The 22,943-nt window shown below is 37.6% G+C and overlaps 3 protein-coding genes across 3 annotated transcripts in view; all 3 read left to right on the top strand.

The window, feature by feature from the left end:
- N7539_005309 (uncharacterized protein) overlaps positions 1–15,745 on the top strand; it is a gene marked incomplete at both ends in the record, with an annotated part of 85,589 nt that extends 69,844 nt beyond the window's left edge. The window contains one exon of the mRNA XM_056934911.1: positions 15,737–15,745. Coding sequence (XP_056790105.1) covers positions 15,737–15,745 — 9 coding nt within the window. The remainder of the gene's footprint in view (positions 1–15,736) is intronic.
- Positions 15,746–16,482: 737 nt separating this feature from the next.
- Positions 16,483–18,452, top strand: N7539_005308 (FAD binding domain protein; the record flags this gene model as incomplete). The annotated part of the gene is made up of 2 exons (XM_056934910.1): positions 16,483–18,369; positions 18,441–18,452. 2 exons carry the CDS (start codon positions 16,483–16,485, stop codon positions 18,450–18,452), a joined length of 1,899 nt encoding a protein of 632 aa, XP_056790104.1.
- Positions 18,453–20,911: 2,459 nt separating this feature from the next.
- N7539_005307 (pyrroline-5-carboxylate reductase family protein) lies at positions 20,912–21,834 on the top strand (the record flags this gene model as incomplete). The annotated part of the gene is made up of 2 exons (XM_056934909.1): positions 20,912–21,461; positions 21,533–21,834. The coding sequence occupies 2 exons, from the start codon at positions 20,912–20,914 to the stop codon at positions 21,832–21,834; spliced, it is 852 nt and encodes a 283-aa protein (XP_056790103.1).
- Positions 21,835–22,943: the final 1,109 nt, after the last annotated feature.

Genomic DNA, 22,943 nt, shown 5'->3' with positions numbered 1-22,943 from the left:
TTTCTCGAAGTTAGCTCTTCCCTTAAGTATAGGGACTAATTCGGCGAAGGTTTTAGCCGCCTTATAAGCCTCGAGATCGGAAACTATATTAAATATACGTAAATATATTAATCCTACTATAACGAAGTACCGCTACGTAGGTAATATCCGCTACGGCGATATACCGCTACGTAGGTAAGGAGCGTAAGAGCCGGAAGGTATAAGATCCACGATAACAAAGGTATATTATATAGTAATCCTACTATAGCGAAGTACTACTATATAGGCGTATCTACTACGGCGATATACCGCTATATAGATAAAGAGCGTAAGAGCTCTAAAAATAGCGTAGGAGCCGGAAGGATTTTGTATATTTTTGAATAGCGTTAAAGCCGAAGGAGGGACTTTAGCGACGATTCGATGCGTAGGGATCGTTAAGTCGTAAAGAGATACGAAGTCTATACTCTGTAGAAGGCGCAAAACGCGCCGAAAAACGATGGAAAAAGAGGTTATTATATAAGTTATACCTAGGTAGTAAGGAAATATGAATAACCTTACTTTTTATACGCTAAGTAGGGCTCATAACCTATTAGAGGTTACTAGGAGAACGTAGCAGACCCAAAAGAGGGGAGAAAGGAATGGTGAGATTATATCTGGTAAGAGGTACCTATCTAAGCTACGAAGGTGGTGTGCGTAGGCGCGCACCACGCTGGTAAGACGCGCCAAACCACCAAGCTATCTCAACAATATTCTTAGATTCTAAGTTAAATACTTCCTAGACTTATAGTTCCTCGGATTTATTAGTATAACTATAGGTTCGTAGTACTATCTCTTATAGTAATAATAGAGAGAAGAACTAGAACTATTAAGATAACTACTTTAGTAAGATAGCTAGACTTAATTATTAGGGAAGAGATAGCTTATAATAGTTAGATTAGTATAAAGACTAATTCTTAGGGATCCCTACTAGTCCCTTCTCTAGTATCTATCTTATAGTCCTCCCTCTCTATACTCTTAAGGGGATATCTCTTAACCTTCTCTTCTATCGATCGAGTAATTAATCGGCTAACTGAAGAGATAGGATAGAGCTACTAGGGAGATTACGATCCTTCGGTTCGAATATATAAGATCCAGAGGGTAGATAGGATATAGTTCTTCTAAGTATAGCTACGGATATAACTATATATATATAGAGGACTAAGGGTCCTTATATAACCGAACGGAGCTATACGGTGAGGTTATAGCTTATCTGGCTCTGGTTATCGCGAAAAGGAAGGGTTAGGATACCTAAGGTAGCTATAGGCCCGTGATTATATCCTCCCCGACTAGATTCGACCGTACCCTCGCGGTCGGGAATCTCTTATAAAGAAACGCGCTACGAAAATCCTCGCGCTTATACTCCTCTATCGAAAGAGCTATATCCGAGTCAGAATTCCTATAATTCCTATAATTTCTAACCCGAATCCCTACTAATCGGCGCTATACTTATAAGAATAGTAGAACTTAGATAAAGGAAATCGATCGGCGAAGCCGACTATTATAAAAATTAGGTAATAGCGTTAATCTATATAAAGAACGGATAGGATTAGGCCCTTATAGCTTTATAGGGCTTCCTAGTATTTACTAAATCCGGTAATTTATATCTATATTAAAGGAATCTCTCTTAACTTAGTAACTTCCGGAATAAGATAAGTCTCTTACTTAAATATTTATTCTTAACTTCTTTTTCTTCCTATAACTTATAATATACTTCTCTTTCTAGTACTTAAAATCTTCTCCTAGCTTTAATATAGATAAGTCCTTTACTATTTATATTTATTCGATACTAATAATAACCTCTCTTTAGTATTAATATATACTTTAGTAACTTATAGTATATCTTCTAATAGTATATCTATACTAACTCGATCTCTTAAGTAGAGCCGGCTATAATCTAGTATTATAACTAGTAATACTCTAAGTAGTACTATTCCTATTAATTCCGATATTCCTATATATCTATCCGATATTAAGGGGACTACTTATTATCTCCGCGGCGGTAGTAATAGTAATAAGGATAATAGTAGTAATAGTAATAGCGATAGTAGTAACGATAGTAGTAATAGTAATAATAATAATAATAGTAATAATAATAATAATAGTAATAGCGAGGATAAGATAGCTAAGGATTCTAAAGGGAAAGTAGATAATAATAAGATTTCTCTATCTATAATATATAGATCCCCTTTACTCCCTTATAGTATTATATATCTACTAACTCTAGTATATAGATATAGGTCTTAACTTATAGTTTAATCCCTTTTTACTTTCTTTTAAGAAGGATAATAATCTCGCTATATACTAGCTTAAGTATATATATAATATTAACTAGGCCTATAGCCCGAAAGATTATAAGAATTAATCGTACCTTCGATATATACTTATTTAATAAGTTAGTATTAAGATACTATCCGGTAAGTCTTATCTCTCTTATAGTAAGAAGAAGGATCTATTTAAGTCCTACTAGATCCTAATCTTCGATAGGAAGCCTTAGTTTAATAGGTCCTATATAAATTATACTTAGGATAGGGATAGAGCTAAGTACTTATTTCGTAGAAGGGATAAAACTCTTTCTACTTAGATTACTATATTCCTAAAAAAGGAGAATCCGAACTACCTAGCTATCCGGGTAGCTAAGACCGCGACTAAGCCTAAGCGTAAGGATATAGATAGCTAGTATTTATATATAGAAGAATCTTCTAAGTATATAAAGACGGCTAATAGCTCGAGTAAGATCTCGAAAAAGTCTATCTTATAGCCTTTTAAGAATACTTAGTTTAGTTCGCCTCTTAATAATAAGAAATTATATACTACTAATAGCGATTTCTTATATACTAAGAAAGCTTATACTATCCTTAAGAATATTATTATCTATATATAAAGTAACTATAATATCCTTATATAGATACTTAAGACTAAGGATAAATTCGATAAGAATACTAATAATAATAGTAGTAAGAAGATAGATAAGAGTAAGAAGGATTTATTAGAGGAATTCTTATAAGGATACTAGTATATATATATATATTTCTTTATAGTTATTAGGACTATTTTATAGGAATTATAATAGCTATAGAGCCTTTAAATAGGGTCTTTTCTTAAGTATTAGTATCCCTAGGCTTACTTTTATAGACTAGATAGCTTTATATATCGCTATCCTTCTATTATATATTTTTACTATCTATTTCTAGGTCTATACTTTCCGATCTAGAGGACTATAGCTCCTCCTAATCTCGAATAGGTTTATATACTTTCTTCTATACCTATTCGAGTCTCTTTCGATAGTAGTTAAGTATAGTATAGATAATATATTATCTCTTATAGGCTCTTATTACTACGCTTATTCCCTCTCCTACTAGTTCCTAGTAAGTAATATCCTTACGGAACTTATCCTATTTCTTATATATAAATAAGAATAGTTCTAAGTAAGATAGAAGATTCTTATCCTTTTTAAGAATATATAGGATCTTTTTAGGCTACTATAGATATAGGCCTTTTATATATAAGATACTCTATACTATCTAGGATACCTATAGCTATTTAGGATCCTAGACTTTTACCTCGATAAGCTAAGATCTATTAATTAAGTAGTAGAGTATATAACTACTTGGCTCTACTAGTATATATATACTAAGTAGATACTAGCTAAGTATCTTGAATAGGCTAAACTACTTACTTTTATACTTCTTTAGCGATTTATTACGTACTAAGATCTAGGTTCCTTCCTTAAAGCCTATCTTTATAATCTTACTATTATAGATCCGGTTAGTCTTAATCGCTTATATAAGAAGAAGCTTATTAGCTTTTATTCTTATATTACCTAGATCCTATAGCTCGCTAAGATAGTCTTTATCTATTAAGATACTCTATATAGGATTATTACCTAGTAATCGTAGGTATATACTATATACTAAGAAGAATAGACTAAGACCGGTAACTATATATTCTTATATCCTTATAGCTAATACTACTTATACTAAATATAAGTCCTAAGCTTTCGTAGACTTATCTATAAGATATTTTATTAATATATATCTAATTAAACTATTTTAGTTCTTAACTTTCCTATTTATCCGTAGATAATAAGGGGTTATAGTTTAATATCTAGTCTTTAGAAGCTTTAGATAGTAGTTAACTACTCCCGAAAGTAGGTTCTAACTATTTATTGAGATAGCTTAGTAGTTTAGCGTATCTTACTAGCGTGGTACGCGCCTATATATACTACCTTCGTAGCTTAGATAGGTACCTCTTACTAGATATAATCTTACTATTCCTTTCTCCCCTCTTTTAGGTCTGCTACGTTCTCTTAGTAGCCTCTAATAGGTTATAAGCCCTGCTTAGCGTATAAAAAGTAAGGTTATTTATATTTCCTTACTACCTAGGTATAACTTATATAATAACCTCTTTTTCTATCGTTTTTTAGCGCGTTTTACGCCTTCTACAGAGTATAGACTTTATACCTTTTTACGACTTAATAATCCCTATATATCGAATACGGCTACTAAAGCTATCGTATCGAATCGTTACTAAAGTCCCTTCTTCCGGCTTCTACGCTATTTTTAGAGCTCTAACGCTCTTTACCTATATAGCGGTATACCGCCGTAGTAGGTACGCCTATATAGCGGTACTTCGCCGTAGTAGGCTTACTATATAATATACCTTCGTTATCATAGACCTTATACCTTCCGGCTCTTACGCTCCTTACCTATATAGCGGTATATCGCTATAGTAGGTATTACCTACGTAGCGGTATATCGCTATAGCGGGTATTACCTACGTAGCGGTACTTTGTCGTAGTAGGATTAATATATTTATATATATTTAATATAGTTTCCGATCTCGAGGCTTATAAGACGGCTAAAACCTTCGCCGAATTAGTCCCTATACTTAAGGGAAGAGCTAACTTCGAGAAATAGAAATAGGGGCTTTAATTTATTATAGATAGCCTAGACGAAGATCTATAGTCTATTATTATAGGTAAATTAATATATCCTATTTAAGAGCCTTATAATACTCCTATAGAGAAAGCTATCTAAAACGTCCTTTTTACTTAACTTAGATAAGAACCTACCGAAGAGGAAATTAATAAGTAGATTAATAAGAATATAACTTAACTAAATAACCGATTTTACTAGTTTCGCCGGAAATATACGCTTACGAAATACCTTATCTATTATATACTTAGTAATTTAGCTTATAGCTTTATACGCGATTATAAAGATTCTTATAAAATCTTCCTTCGTAGTAATATATATAGTACTAGTAACTATACTACTTTAAGCTATAGACTATTATCTTTAATTAAGCTTATATATACTAGTAGTAATCTATATAATTTCGTTACTAAATAGTAAGCTACTTTAGACCTTACGAATTTAGCCGTTCTAAATACCCTATTACTACCTAAATAGGCTCTAGCTTATTTTAAGCTTATAATTAATAGCTACTAAAGCGTGAAAGGTTTCTTAAATATATATAAACCTCTAACTAATCCGGATAGTATACTTAACTATATTTTCGGTAAATTTATTAAATATAAGTCGAATAAAAAGTCTGTAAATATAGTAATTATAGCCGTTTCTATCTTAAAAGATACAAAATCTACGTAAAATAACGATCGAGGTAGAGGTAGAGGTAGAGGCTAAGGAGATAGAGGCCGCGGTAGAGGCTCCGGATAAGGTCGTAGCTAAAGTTAAAATAACTAGGATAATAATAATTAGCTATTATATTATTATATCTACTATAAGCGTTTAATAGCTTATACTAGTAAGTAGTACTTCTTTAACCCTAAATCTAAGGGTACCTCTTAAGACAGAGTTAATATAGCTATAGCTAGTACTTCTGATTTAAAAAAGGACTTAAATTCGAAGGAGAAATCCGAAAATAAGATTTTAATAAGCTTCGCCGAAATAAGCTTATTAGCTATTAATATTACGGCTATATTAATAGATAACGACGAATAGTATACTTAGATAGTAGACTCTAGTATATTAGTATATATAATACCTTATTATATAAATTTTATTAATTTCACGCTACTTATTACCGATATAAAGCTTCTAAACGGTTATTAAGTACAGACTAAAGGATATAGTAATATTATCCTAAACTTTTTAAATAGAAATAATATTTCTAAGCTTAAGCTACTTAGAGTCTAGTATATTCCTTCTTTTAATATAAACCTTATTTCCTTATAGTAACTTACGAAGGATTCTAGTATTAAGACTCGATTTAATAAGATATATAGCTTCTTATATAGGAGGGAAGAGCTTATTATTATAGTAAAGTAGGAGAATAGTTAATATTAGGTTCGTACCTATAATAGTAATAGCCTTATTAATATACTTAGAGCTCTATCTATTTAACTATCCTATATATTTAGTAATAGCTATATACCTACTATAGATTTAGCTATAGCTTCTTAAATCGGTAAGATTTAATCTATTTTAATAGACCTAGCTTATTATAGAGTCTATTACGTAGGCGAGTAGAAGGTAAAGCGTATACCTAAATATACCGAAGGAATTAATATTAAAAAGGGATCTAGTATTAAGTACCCTTATCCTTCTTATATTCTTAGTAAGAGCTATATCTTATCTTTTAGACGAACTAAGCGTATTAAGACTATACTAGTATAGAAGCTTTATATTAATATTTAGGGTCCTATCTCTATTATAGGCGTTAGAGATAATTATTATTTTATAATAGTTACCGATAATACTACTCGCTTCTATTAGGTCTTCCTATTAAAGATAAAGAGCGAAATTACTAATAAAATTTATATATTAGTAACCTATTTTTTAATATAATTTAACTATAGAGTTAAGGTAATTTTAGGCGATAATACGTAAGAATATATTAAAATCGCTACTTTTTACGAAGAAAACGGTATTATTTAGGACCCTATTCCCCCCTATATATCTTAGCTTAACGGTATTATAGAGATTAGGAATTATTAGCTTATTAAGCCGCTAATCGCTATATTAGCTAAAAATTAGCTTCCTAAATATCTATAGGGCGAGCTACTTTTAGGTATTAATTATACTATAAACCGTCTCTAGTAGTCTACTATTAATATAACTCTATAGAAAGCTTTCTATAGTAAAAAGCTAGATATTTTAAATTTATACGTACTTAGCTACTAAGCTTAGTATCTGATTCTAAAAGAATATAGGATAGATAAGCTTTCTCTGTATATAGCCGAAGTAAGGCTAGTAGGCTATAGTACTAATAGATATCGACTCTATAATATTTATTTAAAGAAGATCGTAGTCTCTCGTAATATAGTCTTTAATAAGAATACTACGAAGGATCTACCTAAGCCTATATACGATCTCGATATAGAGCTAAAGTTAGTTCCTACATAATCTACAGCTTATTAACGCTATTATATATTATCGGATTTCCTACCGGCTAATAGCGATTAACTAATTTAGCTAGATTTAGCTAATAGCCCTAATAAGCTAGTATAGCTAGTAATCCTATCTCCTTATATTCTAATAGGAGACCTACTATTATCTAAACGGTCTAATATACTACTTTTATTATTTAAATACAAAGCCTAACTTAAAAAGCTTCGTAAATAGATTAAGTAGAGATTCGTCTATAAATAGAATAAATATATCGACGATAGCCCTTAAACTATAGAGGATAGTTCCGAAACTATCGAGGGTAGTCCTAGAAATATCGATAATAATCCTTAAACTATAAAGGGTAGTTCCTAAACTATACCTAAGATAGGTCTTTAGCGTTTCTTATAAGTCCGTAAGAAGACTTAAGCGGCTATAGAGTTAGAGGAATATTTACGTTCTCTTAAGCTTTTATATATAGCTCTAGCTAATTATATTAAATACGCTACTTTTTTAATTTATAGTATAACTATAGACTTATAACTACTTCTAAAGCTTTTATATTAAGCTTTAGCTTAGTTAATACTATATAAACCGGATAGCTAGTAGGATATAATATAAAATTATAGTAAGGATAAATAGACTAAATAGATTAAAGCTATAGATAAGGAAATATAGAAGTAGCTAAAAAACGGTACTTAGCGCGTATATAATCTTCCTACTAAAGATACTAAAAAGATACTTCTTCCGCTTCGATAGGTCTTTCGTATTAAGGATAATAGGACCTATAAAGCGCGTCTCGTTATAAAAGGGTTTAAGTAACGCGAAGGAATCGATTATCTTAATATTTATATAAGTATAGCTAAAGCTTTAAGCTTTAAAATATTCTATGTAATCGCTATATATTTCGGCTAGTAGATATATTATATTAACTTTATTACGGTATTTCTTAATATAGAGCTTCTTAAAGAAATCTATATTTAACTTCCTAATAGTTTTAAAGAGCCTAGAAAATACGGCCTCCTTTTAAAAATCTTATACGGCCTAAAACAGAGCCCTCGCGAATAGTATAATACTATTTATAGGGCTCTTATAGCTCTTAGGTTTAGTCGTTTATAAGCTAATTATTCGGTCTTTATATATATAAAGCGTAAGTTTTACCTTCTTATATATATTAATAATATACTAATTATTACGCCTTCGGATATATCTCTTATATAGCTTAAGGACTATATTCGTAAATCCTTCGATATTACTAATAATAGTACTATTACGCGATTCCTTATAATTAATATTATTTAATCTATAGATAGTAAAGTTATACTTTCTTAGCTTATCTATATTCGCAAAGTCCTCGCGAAATTTAACCTATAAGATATATACGTAGTCCCTACGCTATTTTATAATAAGGAGATCCTATAACCGCGTAAGGATACTACTACTTCAGCGGAAGTTAAAGCTTACCGTAAGATAGTAGGCTTACTTATTTAGCTAATAGTTAATATATAACTAGATATTATATTTATAGTTATAAAGCTTATAAGATATATATATAACCCCTCCGCGAAGTATATAACGGTATTAAAGCGTATCTTTCGATATCTTAAGGGTTCTAAAACGCTTACTATCGCTTATTCCTACTTACTAGACCCCCTCTTTAGATTCGTTAATATAGATTAGGCCGGTAAATATACGGATAGTAGTATATTAACCTCCGGCTTCCTTTTTAAGCTTACGAATAGTATAATTACTTAGGCTTACAAAAAGTAAATATACGTTACTCTTTCCTCTATAGAAAGTAAGTATATAGCTATATCTTTAGCTATATAAGAGGTATTATAGCTATAGCTTTTCCTTAAGGAACTTAATATAGAGTCCCTTTTATAACTTCCTACTATAATCTATAAGGATAACTAAGGCGCTATTTATCTTACTAAAAGCTATAATTTATACTAACGAATAAAGTATATTAATATTAAATACTATTATATTAGAGACTAAGTCTCTAGGAGGGTATATAAATTCGTTAAAATCTCTACTACAGAGTAGGCTATAGATAGCTTTTCTAAGCCGCTATAGCGAGTCTAATTCGAGAGATTTCTATATCTTTTAGATATAAAAAAGCTCTGATTTAATAGCTATTTAACGGTTTTTTAATAGCCTTTATAGCGAGCTTAATTCTAAGGGTTTAAATACCTTTTTAAGCTCAAAAAGCTATATTAAGGCGTTATTAATATATTTATATAATCACTTTTTATGTTTTTCGTGTTTTAAGTGAGATTAGTAGATCGAGGTCTAGGAGGGTATTAAGATAGCTTAGTAGTTTAGCGCGTCTTACCAGCGTAGTACACGCCCACGTATACTACCTTCGTAGCTTAGATAGGCACCTCTTACTAGATATAATCTCACTATTCCTTTCTCCCCTCTTTTAGGTCTGCTACGTTCTCCTAGTAGCCTCTAATACTATTATCTAATAATAATTCTAAGAGAGTACTATAGTTTATAAAGATTTATTTATATAAGAACTAATCTAAGGATTCTTCTGTTACTTCTAGTACTACTTATATAACTAGCTAGCTAGTCGTGTAATCGATTATAGTAATAATCTACCGATTCCTATTAGGTATAGTAGATAAGATACTAATTAGATCGATATCCTAATATTAGAATAGCTAGATATTATATATTACTATATACTATAGCGACTCTCTCTCTAGACTCTTCCTCGAATCTTACGAAACCTAATAATTAGGATATATATATATTACTTCCTTAATATCCTTTTATATCTATAGCTACTATATCCTTAGATAGATAACTCTATTTAACCCTAGCTAATCTAAGTAGCTATACTATATATATATCTAGTTAGTAAGTTCTATATAAAAGATAGGCTCTAGATATAGAGCTACTAGACTATCTTTATATATAAATATAAGTAATTACTTATTTATATTATTAGGATATATCTAAAGACTTAAGTTTAGTATATACTTCTCGACGATCTTTATAAGTATCTAGTTACTTAGCTTCTCCTATAATTTTAGGAATTATATAGTTACTTCTAGCTACTTACTCTCTAATATATCTCCGACCGTTATTAGATCTACTTCTATAATATTAAGAGCGGTATCCTAGATTAGTTTAGACTCGAATATATTTATAGGACTATTCCCGATAAAGTTAGGCCTACAGCTAAGAATATTAGATATAATAGCTTCCGATCCTTTCCGATATTAGATCTTTAGGTTATATTCTTAGAACTCTTCTATCTAGTAAGCTAATTACTTACTATATATAACTATTATAGTTAAGTATTATAAGCTCGCGTAATTAGTTATAATAGTAGTTTAAGTACTATTTTCGATATACTATAACTACTAGCGTAAGGCCTTTTTAATAGCTAAGAGCTCCTTCTTATAGACTAGGTAATTTAGTTCGGTAATACTTAGCTTCCGACCGTCGAATATAATTAGGTAAAGCTTCCTATCTAAGTCTTTCTAGTATAAGACTATACTAATAGTCTACTCTAAGATATCGGTTTCGATAGTAAAAGGCTTAGAAGGATTAGGTTATATTAGTATAGGAACTTCTATTAATATCTCCTTAATTCTTATAAATATAGACTTATATATAATAGTCTACCGAATCGGCTAGAATTTCTACTTCTATAAGACTTTATCCTTTTCCTTTATTAACTTATATAAGGATATATAGACTTCCGAGAAGTCTTAGAGGAAGTATTAGTAGTAAGTAGCTAAATCTATAAACTATTAGACCTTATAAATATTACGTAGTTTCGGCTAGTTCCGAATAACCTCTATCTTAGCTAGTAGGGGTTATATATATCCGTAACCGATAATATATCCGTAGAATTCTAGCTTTTTAACCGAAAGCTCGTATTTATCTAGTTAAGCTACTAATTTATATTTCTATAGTATCTCTAGTACTAAATATAGATATTTATAGTACTCCTCTTATATTTTTAAGAAGATAAGTATATTATCGAGATATATAATAATAAACTTATCTAAGAAGGGATATAAGACTTTATTTATAACTATTTAGAATATAGCTAGAGCGTTATAGAGGCTAAATAGTATCGTAAGCTATTCGTACTTACCCTAGATAGTATTAAAAGCTATCTTAGCTACCGAATCTTTATATATATATACTTACTAGAATCCGGATACTAGGTCTATCTTCGAGAGGAATAGTATAGCTCCGACCTAGTTAAATAGCTCTTAAATCCGAGGTAGGAGATATCTATTCTCTATTATAATATTATTTAAGATATAATAGTTAATATATATCTACTACTTCCTATTTATTTTCTTAACGAATAGGATAGAGAATCTCTATAGGCTCGAGGATAGATATATAAGTCCCTTCTTTAGAAATAGATTAACTTAGGCTATCTACTCCTATAGCTTCTCGTAAGAAAGAGTATAGGTATTAATATTAACCGGCTTTATATTTCTAGTATTAATTATATAGTTTATAGCTTATATAGGAGAAAGGGTATTAGGGAGCTTATCTTATATAATATCTAGGAATTATTAGATAATTTTATATATTTTAGGATCTAGGTATATAAACTTAGAGGCTATATTTAGCTCCTCTCGGATAGACCGGAGAGCTAATAGAAAGCTCTCGGAATCTTTCTTCCTTATATATTATTAAGCTTAGTAGTAGCTAATTAGGTTAAGCTTAGCTTCTTCGAGCTCTTTATTATAAGAAGGATCGATAGCTTCGATCCGGTATAAGCTAGTATAATTATAGATAGTTATTACTAAGATAACCTAATTAATATAGGAGTTCTTAGCTATAAGGAAATTTCTACTAAGGATTAGATTAAATCCGGGTAGATCTAAGGCCTATACTTATATATATCTCTACTAACTACTAATATATATCGGTAGTTAGTAAGAAGTATCGGACTATATACTCTATCTATCGGGAAGCTTAACTTATAAGACGTATTTATTATATATTATAAGAAGCTAGCTCTTATACTTCTTTAAAACCGATTTTAATATAAATATATATAAGATACTACTATCTAGTAGGGCCTATATATTAATATTCTATACTAAGAGACTAATATAAACCTAGTATATTAATAGACTATCCTCTAGAGTAGTAAGAGTACTATTATAATTAGTAGCCTATTTAGCCTATAAGGGATCTAAGAGATTATCGTCGGGCTAGTCCTAGCTCTCTAATACTATTATTATATATTAGATAAGTATATCTATCTTATCCGAGCGACTTAGTTTTTTAAATTATCGTTACCTATATCCTTTTCTTTAGACTTAGGTTTTGATTAATCTTCTTAGCTCTGATTACGGCTATTATTATTACCGCGATCTCCTTATTCTCTATATCTATATCCGCCTCTATAGCTATAGAAGCTTCTAGGATTATACTTTTACTTATAGGTAAGTCTAAGGTAGCCTACTTAGCTATAGTTATAGTAGATATATATATTACTATTTATAGTATTAAGACTACCTATATAGATATTACTATTAGCGTTCTAGTTCCTTCGGCTAATATAATTTACGATTATAGTATCTCGCTTATATTAGATAAACCGATCGATAACGCTATATAAGATTATAGGCTTATTAGGGTCCTTAGCCTATTTCTTCTAGAGTTCGGTATAGGTACTTCGGCGAAGGAATTAAATAATAAGATCTTCGGGAAATTTATATTTATAATTAGCTATAAGCTACTATAAGTCGTAGGTATACTTAGTAAATCCCTACCGGCTATCTTACTTATAGGTAATAAGTTAGTCGAGCCTATATTTAGTACTAATATACTCCGAGAATTCGTATTTAATCTATTCTCGGAACTTAGCCTAAGTAGTAGTATATTATATACCGTACGTCGGGTTAATATATTTAGACTAGATATAGTAGGCTTTTTATATATTACCTACTAGAGCTCTAGATATATATATAATCTTAGTTAAGTCCTAGAGGATCGAGTTAGAGAGTTAGCTTATTTCCGTAAAGAAGTATTTATAGTTATATAGGTACTCTCTAGCTCCGTTATTCCTAATTATACTAGTATAATCCTTAATTTTCGGGACTATTTTAACTAGTTATTTTCGGATAGTAGTATCTATACTAGATTCTTAGGATATACCGGTACTATCTCGATTAGCCGGAGGTAGATATATCTATAGTATCTATCCTAGGAGATATTAAGTAGTCGCGATTTAGTTAAAGATAGCTCGATAGATAATCTTCTTCTAAGAAGTAGGATTAAGGATACTTTAGTAAGAGCCTTAAAGGGATTTAGCTATATTAGCTAGTAAGATTATTAGAATATTATCGGTTAATAGCGATACTAGTTATAGTATACTAGGTATTAGCTAGTAAGAGGGTTCTAAGAGCGGTATAAGAGGTTCGGAGCGTAGGATATAAGCCCTATATAGGTTTTCCTATATATTAAATTCTATCGGGAGAGGATCGTATACTTCGGTATTCTATATATTAATAAGGATTATAGTTTATTTAAATAAGGAAGCTTTTATTTCTAATCGGGCGTCTTCTTTCTAGTTTTACTTCCGGTTACTTAACTACTAGTAGATTAGGTCTCTTCTAGAAAGATATTCTATATACTAACTATAGTAGAGTAGAGTTTTCTAGGGTTTAAGCCCTTTCTTATACTATTATATAATTTTCGAGATTTTTTTTAGTATAGTAAGAAGAGGGTTACTTAATACTATAAGTAGTCGGTAATTTAAGCTAGATCTTTAGGGATCGTTTAGTCTCGAGAGCTTAGTAAGTATAATTCTAAGTAAGCTCTCGCTCTCGAGTAGTTAAGTACGGAGGCTTAGCTAATATAAGGGTTTACTACTAGATAAGATCTAGAGGGTAGATAGGATATAGTTCTTCTAAGTATAGCTATAGACGTAACTATATATATATAGAGGACTAAGGATCCTTACGTAACCGAACGGAGCTATATAGTAAGGTTATAGCTTATCTAGCTCTGGTTATCACAAAAAGGAAGGGTTAGGATAACTAAGGTAGCTATAGGCCTATAATTATATATATAGGATAATAGGGAGGTCCGAGACTAGGTAGGAGGGGCCCGGGAGCTAGGCTTCCGGGAAGCTACGGGAGAGTCTTACTTCTAACTATTATGTGGCTAGACCTAGATCGTAGGTTACGGGTTACCTAATACTAGATACTACTATAAGAACGTAGTAGGCCTAAAAGAGGGGAGAAAGGAATGGTAAGATTAAATCTGGTAAGAGGTGCCTATCTAAGCTACGAAGGTGGTGTGCGTGGGCGCGCACCACGCTAGTAAGACGCGCTAAACCACTAAGCTATCTCAACACCTAATAATCACCGGACTACGGATTACCTAACGGGGTACTTTAATAAAGGGAGTCAGTCCCCTTGGAATCACCCGTGCCGTTGCTTATATGGTATATCATTAGACCAAAAGGTCTATGCTAAACCATTCGATAGAATGGTTCGTCATGTAACGGTATATATAGTCAGATAGTGATCCCGTACCCGCATTTCGATGCGCCTATGCCTCTGGGATCACACCCTTATAATACCTCTATAGCTTCTTCTTCTTCTTCTTCTTCTTCTTTTTCCTCTCTAGCTCTTAAGATTCTTAGTACTATATAGTTAAGTTAAATGAATAGTTCCTGAGTCCTTCTAAAAATTTTCTTAAACTAGCGTATAACAAATCGTAGGATAACTAGGACTATTAACTAGGTAAAGGATTAAAGTCTAGGGGCTTAAATTTAAAGACTAAATCTTAAAGATCGGAATCCTTCCTCCCTTCTACGATTATTATATATATATCCCTCACGTATAGGGTCCGTATCCTTAGGGCTATAACCCGGAGGATTCGTCGGCGTTCCGCACGTGATTCATCCGTGGCCGCGCCTTGACAGGTCGCGCCGTGACAAGATAGTAGGAAAGAGATATAGATACGTGATAGAAAAGTTATCTTATAAGGTATAGCGGAAGTAGACTTAGATATATATAAATAATAACTCTGACTCTTGATTCCCTAGAATCCCTACAGACTATCTTCCTCTGAGAATTTATCGTAGGGAATCTGCGAGTCCTGCGTTCAGTCGTGACGTCCTTGACCTACGGCTGCTTCGGTCCACGTGACCCGTCTTGGGTGTCCTCACGTTCGGTCTACTAAGTTGCCGACCGAGCTTACCCGAACCAACCGAGCTTGCCGAACCTCCATACTTAATGAGACTGCAATGATTCCTCTTCTTACACGAGCAGTCCACGAGTCCGCGGAGACCGTATGTAGTTCAGTATGTACAGTACTAGGCATGTAGTAAGTAAGTACTACACGTAATACTCTACTAGACTATTTAAGTGTAAAAATAAATAAATATACATAATAGCTATAAATATCTCACAGTCTCACTTGAGCCTACTATCCGATCGTAGTACTGTACACTTATACGGACCACTAACTGCTGAGTGACTGAGTATCCACTATACACTATACACTATACACCACTGACCAGTGACCACATGCATGGGCGTTTGATGTAAGTTACACTGTACACGTCCGGTAATCGGCAAGCCCTGGAATGTTGTGGCAAAATCAGATAAGAACAACCGCCACCATTCCTGGTTCGGATGACTTGCTTGCCAACCTGCGGCTTCTCCATCTGCCGACGTGCCCACCGATTCCGATCGGCTCATCGTGTTGGTTCGTTCGACACCGTCACGTTTCCATTCCCTGTGTCGTTGTAATCGTTCAGACTGACACCGATCGTAACCTGTTCTTACGCACTTCAATTGTCGTCTATATCTTCCAACAATCACTCATTACGACCTTCATCATCGTCGACCGACAGACAGCGAAGTCAACGGAAGATACCTTTTTGAAAAGTCTCGCCCCTCGACGCCACTGGGTTCCATGTCAGAGCCGGACAGCTTTTAGAATCCATCTCGTTGTATCCCAATTTCAACCAGCTGTCTACCATAACGTTCGTCTTTCTTCAATGTGTGGATATCTGCGTCAATTGTCTCATTTGTTCCAATTGGCGCCCGCGACTTACCTATCATCCACCTTAGTACGTGCGCATCCCGCCACAATCATCATGCCTTCGACTACCGCTACCTTCGACCTTCCCTCTCGTCGCAAGAGCTCCGTCCACGAGATTCCCGCATCTTCCACGTCACATCCAGACAATCCAATTCCTGAAGAGCCTCGAGGTGTGCGCACTTTGTCCGTGACAGACACAAGTTTCGACGGATCACCTACCTCCAGAGACAGTGACTCGGCTGACTCCGATGCCTCTGACTCTCCGATCACCCCACCCAGTGAAATTCATGATGGGGCGGAGTACCAATCCAAGTCGGACCGCCTTCCTCGTCGAGCTTCGACCGTCTTGATTTCTCAGAATACAGATGATATGCGTCGTGTCTTGGAAAGCGTTGGAACCGGTGGCACGCAGAAGATTCAGTCTCCTTGTTGCGGTGGGGGCTGTTGTCGGGGCCGGTCATTGCAAACATTAGACGGTCCTGTGTCGGGCTTCAACTCGATATCTGCGCCTGACAACGCCGCATTCGCTAGTTTGCAGCTCAAACTGGACCTGTTGACTATGGACAGCCAATTGAGTCAGATCGCTCCCTTGCCTGAAAAGACTGTCTCATTCAAGCCTGCCCCTTCATACGCAGCCGCCATTCAGCTTGGCCCTGCGGATCACCCCCCGCAATTCGTGCAGCCGCATCCTCCATATGAAGTGTATCGGGCTCCGCTTCGTCACGCTCGCGAGTTGACCAAGGACGGCGCGGAGAAGCGCACGTATCATTTCGATATTGACGTCACTGACTATCCTGCCGAGAGTGGCATGGTCGATTTTGTGGTCGGTGGCGCAATTGGTGTCTGCCCGAAGAATAAGGACGAAGATGTCGAGGACATTTTCAATCTCTTAGGGGTTCCTCGCTCGATGAGAGATCGAAAGGTGTGTATGACCACTACAGGCGGTCGTTGGCCTACCATCTGGGGGGATGAGAAAGCGCGCGAGCTTATCACCTCTCGGCGTGAAGTTCTGAGCTGGTGCTCCGACATTCAGAGCTACGCGCCCACTAAGGCCCTCTTCCGTCTGCTGGCGGAGTACACCGCAGAGCCTAACGAGAGAAAGATTCTGGAGTTCCTTTCGTCAGCTGAGGGCCAAGGCGCGTTTTGTGATCTCCGTGTCAGTTCTCATGTCAGCCTTTCACAGCTTCTTCACGCTTTTCCCTCCGCACGGCCTCCGCTGGACCACCTGCTCTCGGTCTTGAACACGCTTATGCCTCGATTCTATTCACTGTCCCAGGACCCCTTGATCTCGTGTCAATTCAAAGGTAATGAATGTCGACGTTTGGTCGAGGTCGCAGTCACCGTTGCCGAATCTCCAGACTGGCGAGGTGGGCTGCGAACGGGTGTGAGCTCAGGCTATCTCGAGCGGCTCGCACGACAGGTAATTCATGCCGAGGCCAAGGGTGAGAAGCATAACCTTCATGTTCCCATGTTTCGGGGTTTGATGGCAAATCCTCTGGCCAAACGCTTTGCCTCTGACGGCCCTATGCTGCTCATTGGGGCGGGCGTGGGGGTGGCCCCCTTCCGAGGGTTTGTTCAGCGTCGATTGCAATCAGCCAATTGCGCCAACAAAGTTTGGGTGCTCCAAGGTGTGCGTGACTCTTTATTAGATGAGTTATACAGTGGCGAATGGGGTGTCGACGAGGACAAAGTTCGAACAGTCGTCCAAAGTCGCCGTGGAGAAAGTCGTTATGTTCAGGAAGAGGTACGCCATCAAGCGGATCTTGTCTGGTATGTGATCAACGCGCTTGACGGACGTGTGTTCGTGTGTGGGAGTGGAAAGGGCATGGGTGAAGGTGTAGAGGCTGCACTTGTTGATGTCGCCATGGCCAAGGGCAACTTGAACGTGAAGGAGGCAGACCAGTTCTGGCAGCGGAAGAAGGAGGCCGGACAATACATTGCGGTATGCGATCTACGTCTATGATACCCCGCCCCGCCCCAAATCTCATGGTTCGCGTCGCTAACATGACACAGGAAACCTGGTGAGCAGTGAGAAGAACGATTTCTTGGGCCCAACATAGTTGCCAGCCAAAAGCAACTCCGCCAAATTGTGTTTCCGCATTCGTGGCGCCCTCATCCGGTCACCTTGAGAGTCTTGGGATTCAGGAAATCTTCGGTCATCTCATGCCAGTATGCCAATAACCCTTTATCATTTTGGTCTAGTTGCTATTTAATGGGTCATGACTCTGACATAGTTCATTCATGGTGGTGAGCCTCGAAACCGTCAGGCCCATCCAATCAGCCGGCAGGCCCACTTGACCTTCACTCTTGAATTTGAGGTTTCTCCTGCTTGTACTATAGCGTGTGGTTCTATTTTTGCTTCCTTTATTCCTCTTTGATCATTTGGCCCTACGTTGATCTCTTGTCCGGGGGAAGGAGTTATGGATGCGGCGTTGAGAGGGTTCTTTGACTTGGGCTTCGGTAACTAGTCGCTTTTGTCCTGTACGTGACCGTGGAAATGTTGTTTAAATGACTATCAATTTGCAGACTCGTACTCATTGAAGTAAATACACCTAGATCACATAATCATCTAGCCCATCATGCACCTCCACTGGAAATTCCATGGATATGGTCGGGATCGGAATTCGTCCTTTTCAACGGATCACCCAGGTGTCCGTATTGCGATCGGTCATACCTTGACCGCTGTGCTCCTAACATCGCCACAAGTTCATCATCTGTTGGCTACAGATATCGCAGCTCTCTATACTCAAGGGTTTGTCGATCTGCTCATTCCATTAGAGTGTTGATGTTCCGGCAATCTACTTATTTATTTACCGATCCGTTACGAGTTGGCGGCGGTGGTATAGATATATATGTATGTCTGCAAAGTACATATACACACCCACAACGTACCCGTCCTTCGTATTTATTTACGACACCATAAGCTAGTGCAAATGACCGAGATCCACAGTCATGGTGGGTAGACACTGCTCAATATTACAACGAACAGTGATATTATAGACAAAGATTGCGACCCGATGTGGCCTGTCATGTGAAGATATGAGAATACGGTTGCATAGGGTCATCATGAGAGCAAAGATAACATAGTTGATTACTAATTGGCAAGATGGCCGAGTTGGTCTATGACGCACGGTTCAGGTTCACCTGGCCCAAACTTCCGTGTCTCGAAAGGGGCGTGGGTTCGAATCCCACTCTTGTCATATACATTATTTTTGTTTGCTGCCTCTGCACTCGAGAAGCTTCTAGTGACAAGGTCATATCGACCATTCTACTTGACCCGATGCTTATTACAGCTGTACGCGTGGTCTTCTTTTATAGGGGTTGCCATTTTAATTCCCAAATCAGACAAGTCCTGCTGCTGGAATCGTTGGCTCATTTAGCATATATTCTGCCTCTACGGCCGCGCAACTGTGTCATGTCCCTATGTTCCGCAATGGTCAGCTTACCTCAATTCTCTTCAACCCGAATTCACTGGATCCAAGAAGTGAGGCTTACTATACACTCACTCTATATAGCATCGTCATTGCCTGATACCTACATACTGGCCATTCGCATGTATCTCTCCTGCAACATAATAACAACATCGCCTCTCGCTTGAATCATGTGTCAGCCAGAGTACCAGGGTCTCTCCGCTTGACCCATCCAAGACAACATGCCCTTTGGTTTCCACCAGATCTGGCGTAGTTTGATCATTCATACGCAGTTGCATCCACCATGATCTGTGTCTTTTCAATGCTGCCCGGGTCTTTAATGACCTCGTCAGGATCTCACTATGAGCATTGCCTGATCACTCACGTCGGAGACAAGATATGAGGCGCGAGGACATAGTGTGATGACGAGTAAGCCTGGAAAAATTGTATACGAAGTTGCACTGCCGAGGGAAGAGCTTATTCAGTAAGTATGATCCTATTCGGTCTGGTAGCTGACGTTTAGTCCTTGAATTGATCCAGTCCGACAGGAGGCGCTTTTGGACCACCCGGGGGTTTATCCGACTTCCTTTCGATATCGATACGGGAAATTGAAGTTTCGGGCTGGTCTGCCTCGCATACTCTTTCTAAGGCGTCACGAAGGGTTATGTCTCGAAGGCGTGTTTACTTGCCATGCCAGACCCGGTTTGACCGGGCCGGCTACAAGCCTGAGTGGTGAGTCAGATCTTCAGTTCTCTGCGGGAACCACCCATATAACATTATTTACAGCAACCAGAAATGCGCATAGCAGAGGCCATCAATTCTGATCGTTATCACCAAGGATCTAGCGAAAGCGGGAGACATTACGCCATCATCGTCGATATACAGTCATAAGTTGTTAGCTGTGCAGTTCCTAGGCGGTCTGCATTTTGAGCCCCCCAACTGTCACTGCCCCACCTTATAATCACCCCAGCTCATCGGCTTCAAAAAGTGGGGTGTCTCTGTCAACAGCAACAAATCCACCTCTGCCAATTGCGCTTCCCCGTGATAGCTTGAACCCCGAGTCCGACTAACAACATGCCTACCCTGCAAGAGAGCAAGCTTGCCTTCATCGGCGGGGGCAACATGGCCTCTGCCATTATCGGTGGTCTTGTCAACAAGGGTGTCAGCAAGCAGAATATCTGTGTCTCGGAGCCCTGGGATGTCAACCGAGAGAAGCTCGCTGCGGTCGGAGTACGAACGACAACCGACAACACAGAAGCAGGTGGAGATGCGGACATTGTCATAATTGCGGTCAAGCCTCAGGTCACCCGAGCTGTCTGCGAGGAACTCGGTGATTCATGGAGCAACCGCAAATCTCTTCCGGTTCTCGTCAGCATCGCGGCGGGCATCACCCTCAGCAGTCTGCAGGAGTGGTCGCGAACTGATGACGGGCGATTTGCGCACGTTGTGCGTGTGATGCCCAACACTCCGGCACTGGTGAGCGAGGGCGCGTCGGGCGCATTTGCTGGCGAGGATGTGACTGCCTCTGAAAAGGATCTGGTCAATGCTCTTCTCAGTAGCGTGAGCAAGGCCACCGAGTGGGTTGATAGGGAAGAGCTTCTGGACGTTGTCACTGGTCTTTCAGGTACGTGGACGACCCCATTGATCCGATCCAATGCAAAGGCATCAGCTGCTGACATGAGTGCGTTTGTTTAGGCTCTGGCCCTGCCTACTTCTTCGCTATGGTCGAGCACCTCGTCACTAGCGGCATGTCCGAAGGGTTATCGAAGGAGCAGGCTACTCGACTGGCCTCTCAAACTTGTCTCGGTGCCGGGAAAATGCTCGTTGAATCCACCGAGGAGCCAAGCCAATTGCGCAAAAACGTCACCAGCCCCAATGGCACCACATATGCTGCTCTCCAGACATTCGAAGCTGAGGGCTTCGAAGGCATTGTGGACAAGGCCGTCAAAGCCGCTATTGCTCGTGCAGCCGAGCTAGGTACCATGCTTGCGAAATAGAATATCTTCACACCCGCCGACTCAAGTCACACCGGCCAGAGTCACACCACGTGCATGTATTCTAGCTCAATGAATGGGAACAATGAACACCATTGATACCTCTTGGCATCCGAGGCGGTAACTGGCAGGCTTTGCTTCGGGCTGTTCATCCTGTTACTGGAACTTGGTGTGTTTGCCCACATCACGGTTTCAAGACACGCTTCACTCTCGAGCAATCATCTTGCATCTAGTCAAGCAGTACCTCTCGGCAAGTCTATAATGTACATGAACAGGTAATAGACAACTGCTGACTCTATCATCGAGCGGTCAAAAGCAAAATGAGTAGGTAACATATACTAGATCATTGGACACTTCGTCCGACTGAGTTTCGGAACATAGTTGATCGTTCAGGCGAATATCGGCTAATCTTGAGCAGTATCATCGGTGTGAACTGCGCTCTGTCGTAAGTCGACTGTCCAAATATAACCTTTTGATCCTGACACAGATCTGACATGGAAAACGGTGCTCAAGCATGTCCGCTTGAGTGATAGTACAAAGAAACAGCCGCCGATGCCGACGGGGAAAATGCAGCACTGATCTGCATTGCTGTGTGTTTGGCAGCGACGGACACAAAGCTCAAAATTGCTTCTCCTAGTGACAAATACAGACATACATATGCTCAATACCTGGGTGAGACATGTGTGTTTAATCCCGACCTATGGCATTGAGCTCTGAAAGGTGACTGACGATCTCGCCATTACCAGCGGAAAGGGATGATTACCTCTCAGCCCGATATTCTTCCTCACATTCTTCCAGCCAGCGATCACAACCCATCGCGCATATCTGACGGCTCCGACACATGGACGCACTGTTCACCATTCCCGTGAACTGCGTGCAGAGATTCAAAGTATGTGACAGTAAGAACTTGCCTGCGTTGAACCCTAGGTACAGGCCATCGCCCGTTCTTACCCCAGGACTAGAAGTCATGATGTATCCATGGGTCGCGAAGAATAGATCTAGCCAGGCTCTAGTGGGTTCCCGAGTCACAAGATATTGGTTCACAGCAAAGTATCAAGTAGCTTGACCTGTATCTGGCGTGGTTGAGGGTGAAGGCCCAGCTACCAAGCCAA

The sequence above is a fragment of the Penicillium diatomitis genome (assembly GCF_028827545.1).
Source record: "Penicillium diatomitis strain IBT 30728 chromosome Unknown utg000005l_segment0_segment0, whole genome shotgun sequence".
Taxonomy (NCBI): domain Eukaryota; kingdom Fungi; phylum Ascomycota; class Eurotiomycetes; order Eurotiales; family Aspergillaceae; genus Penicillium; species Penicillium diatomitis.
The sequence above is the reverse complement of the archived record's forward strand: the minus strand, read 5'-3'. Positions and strand labels throughout refer to the sequence as shown.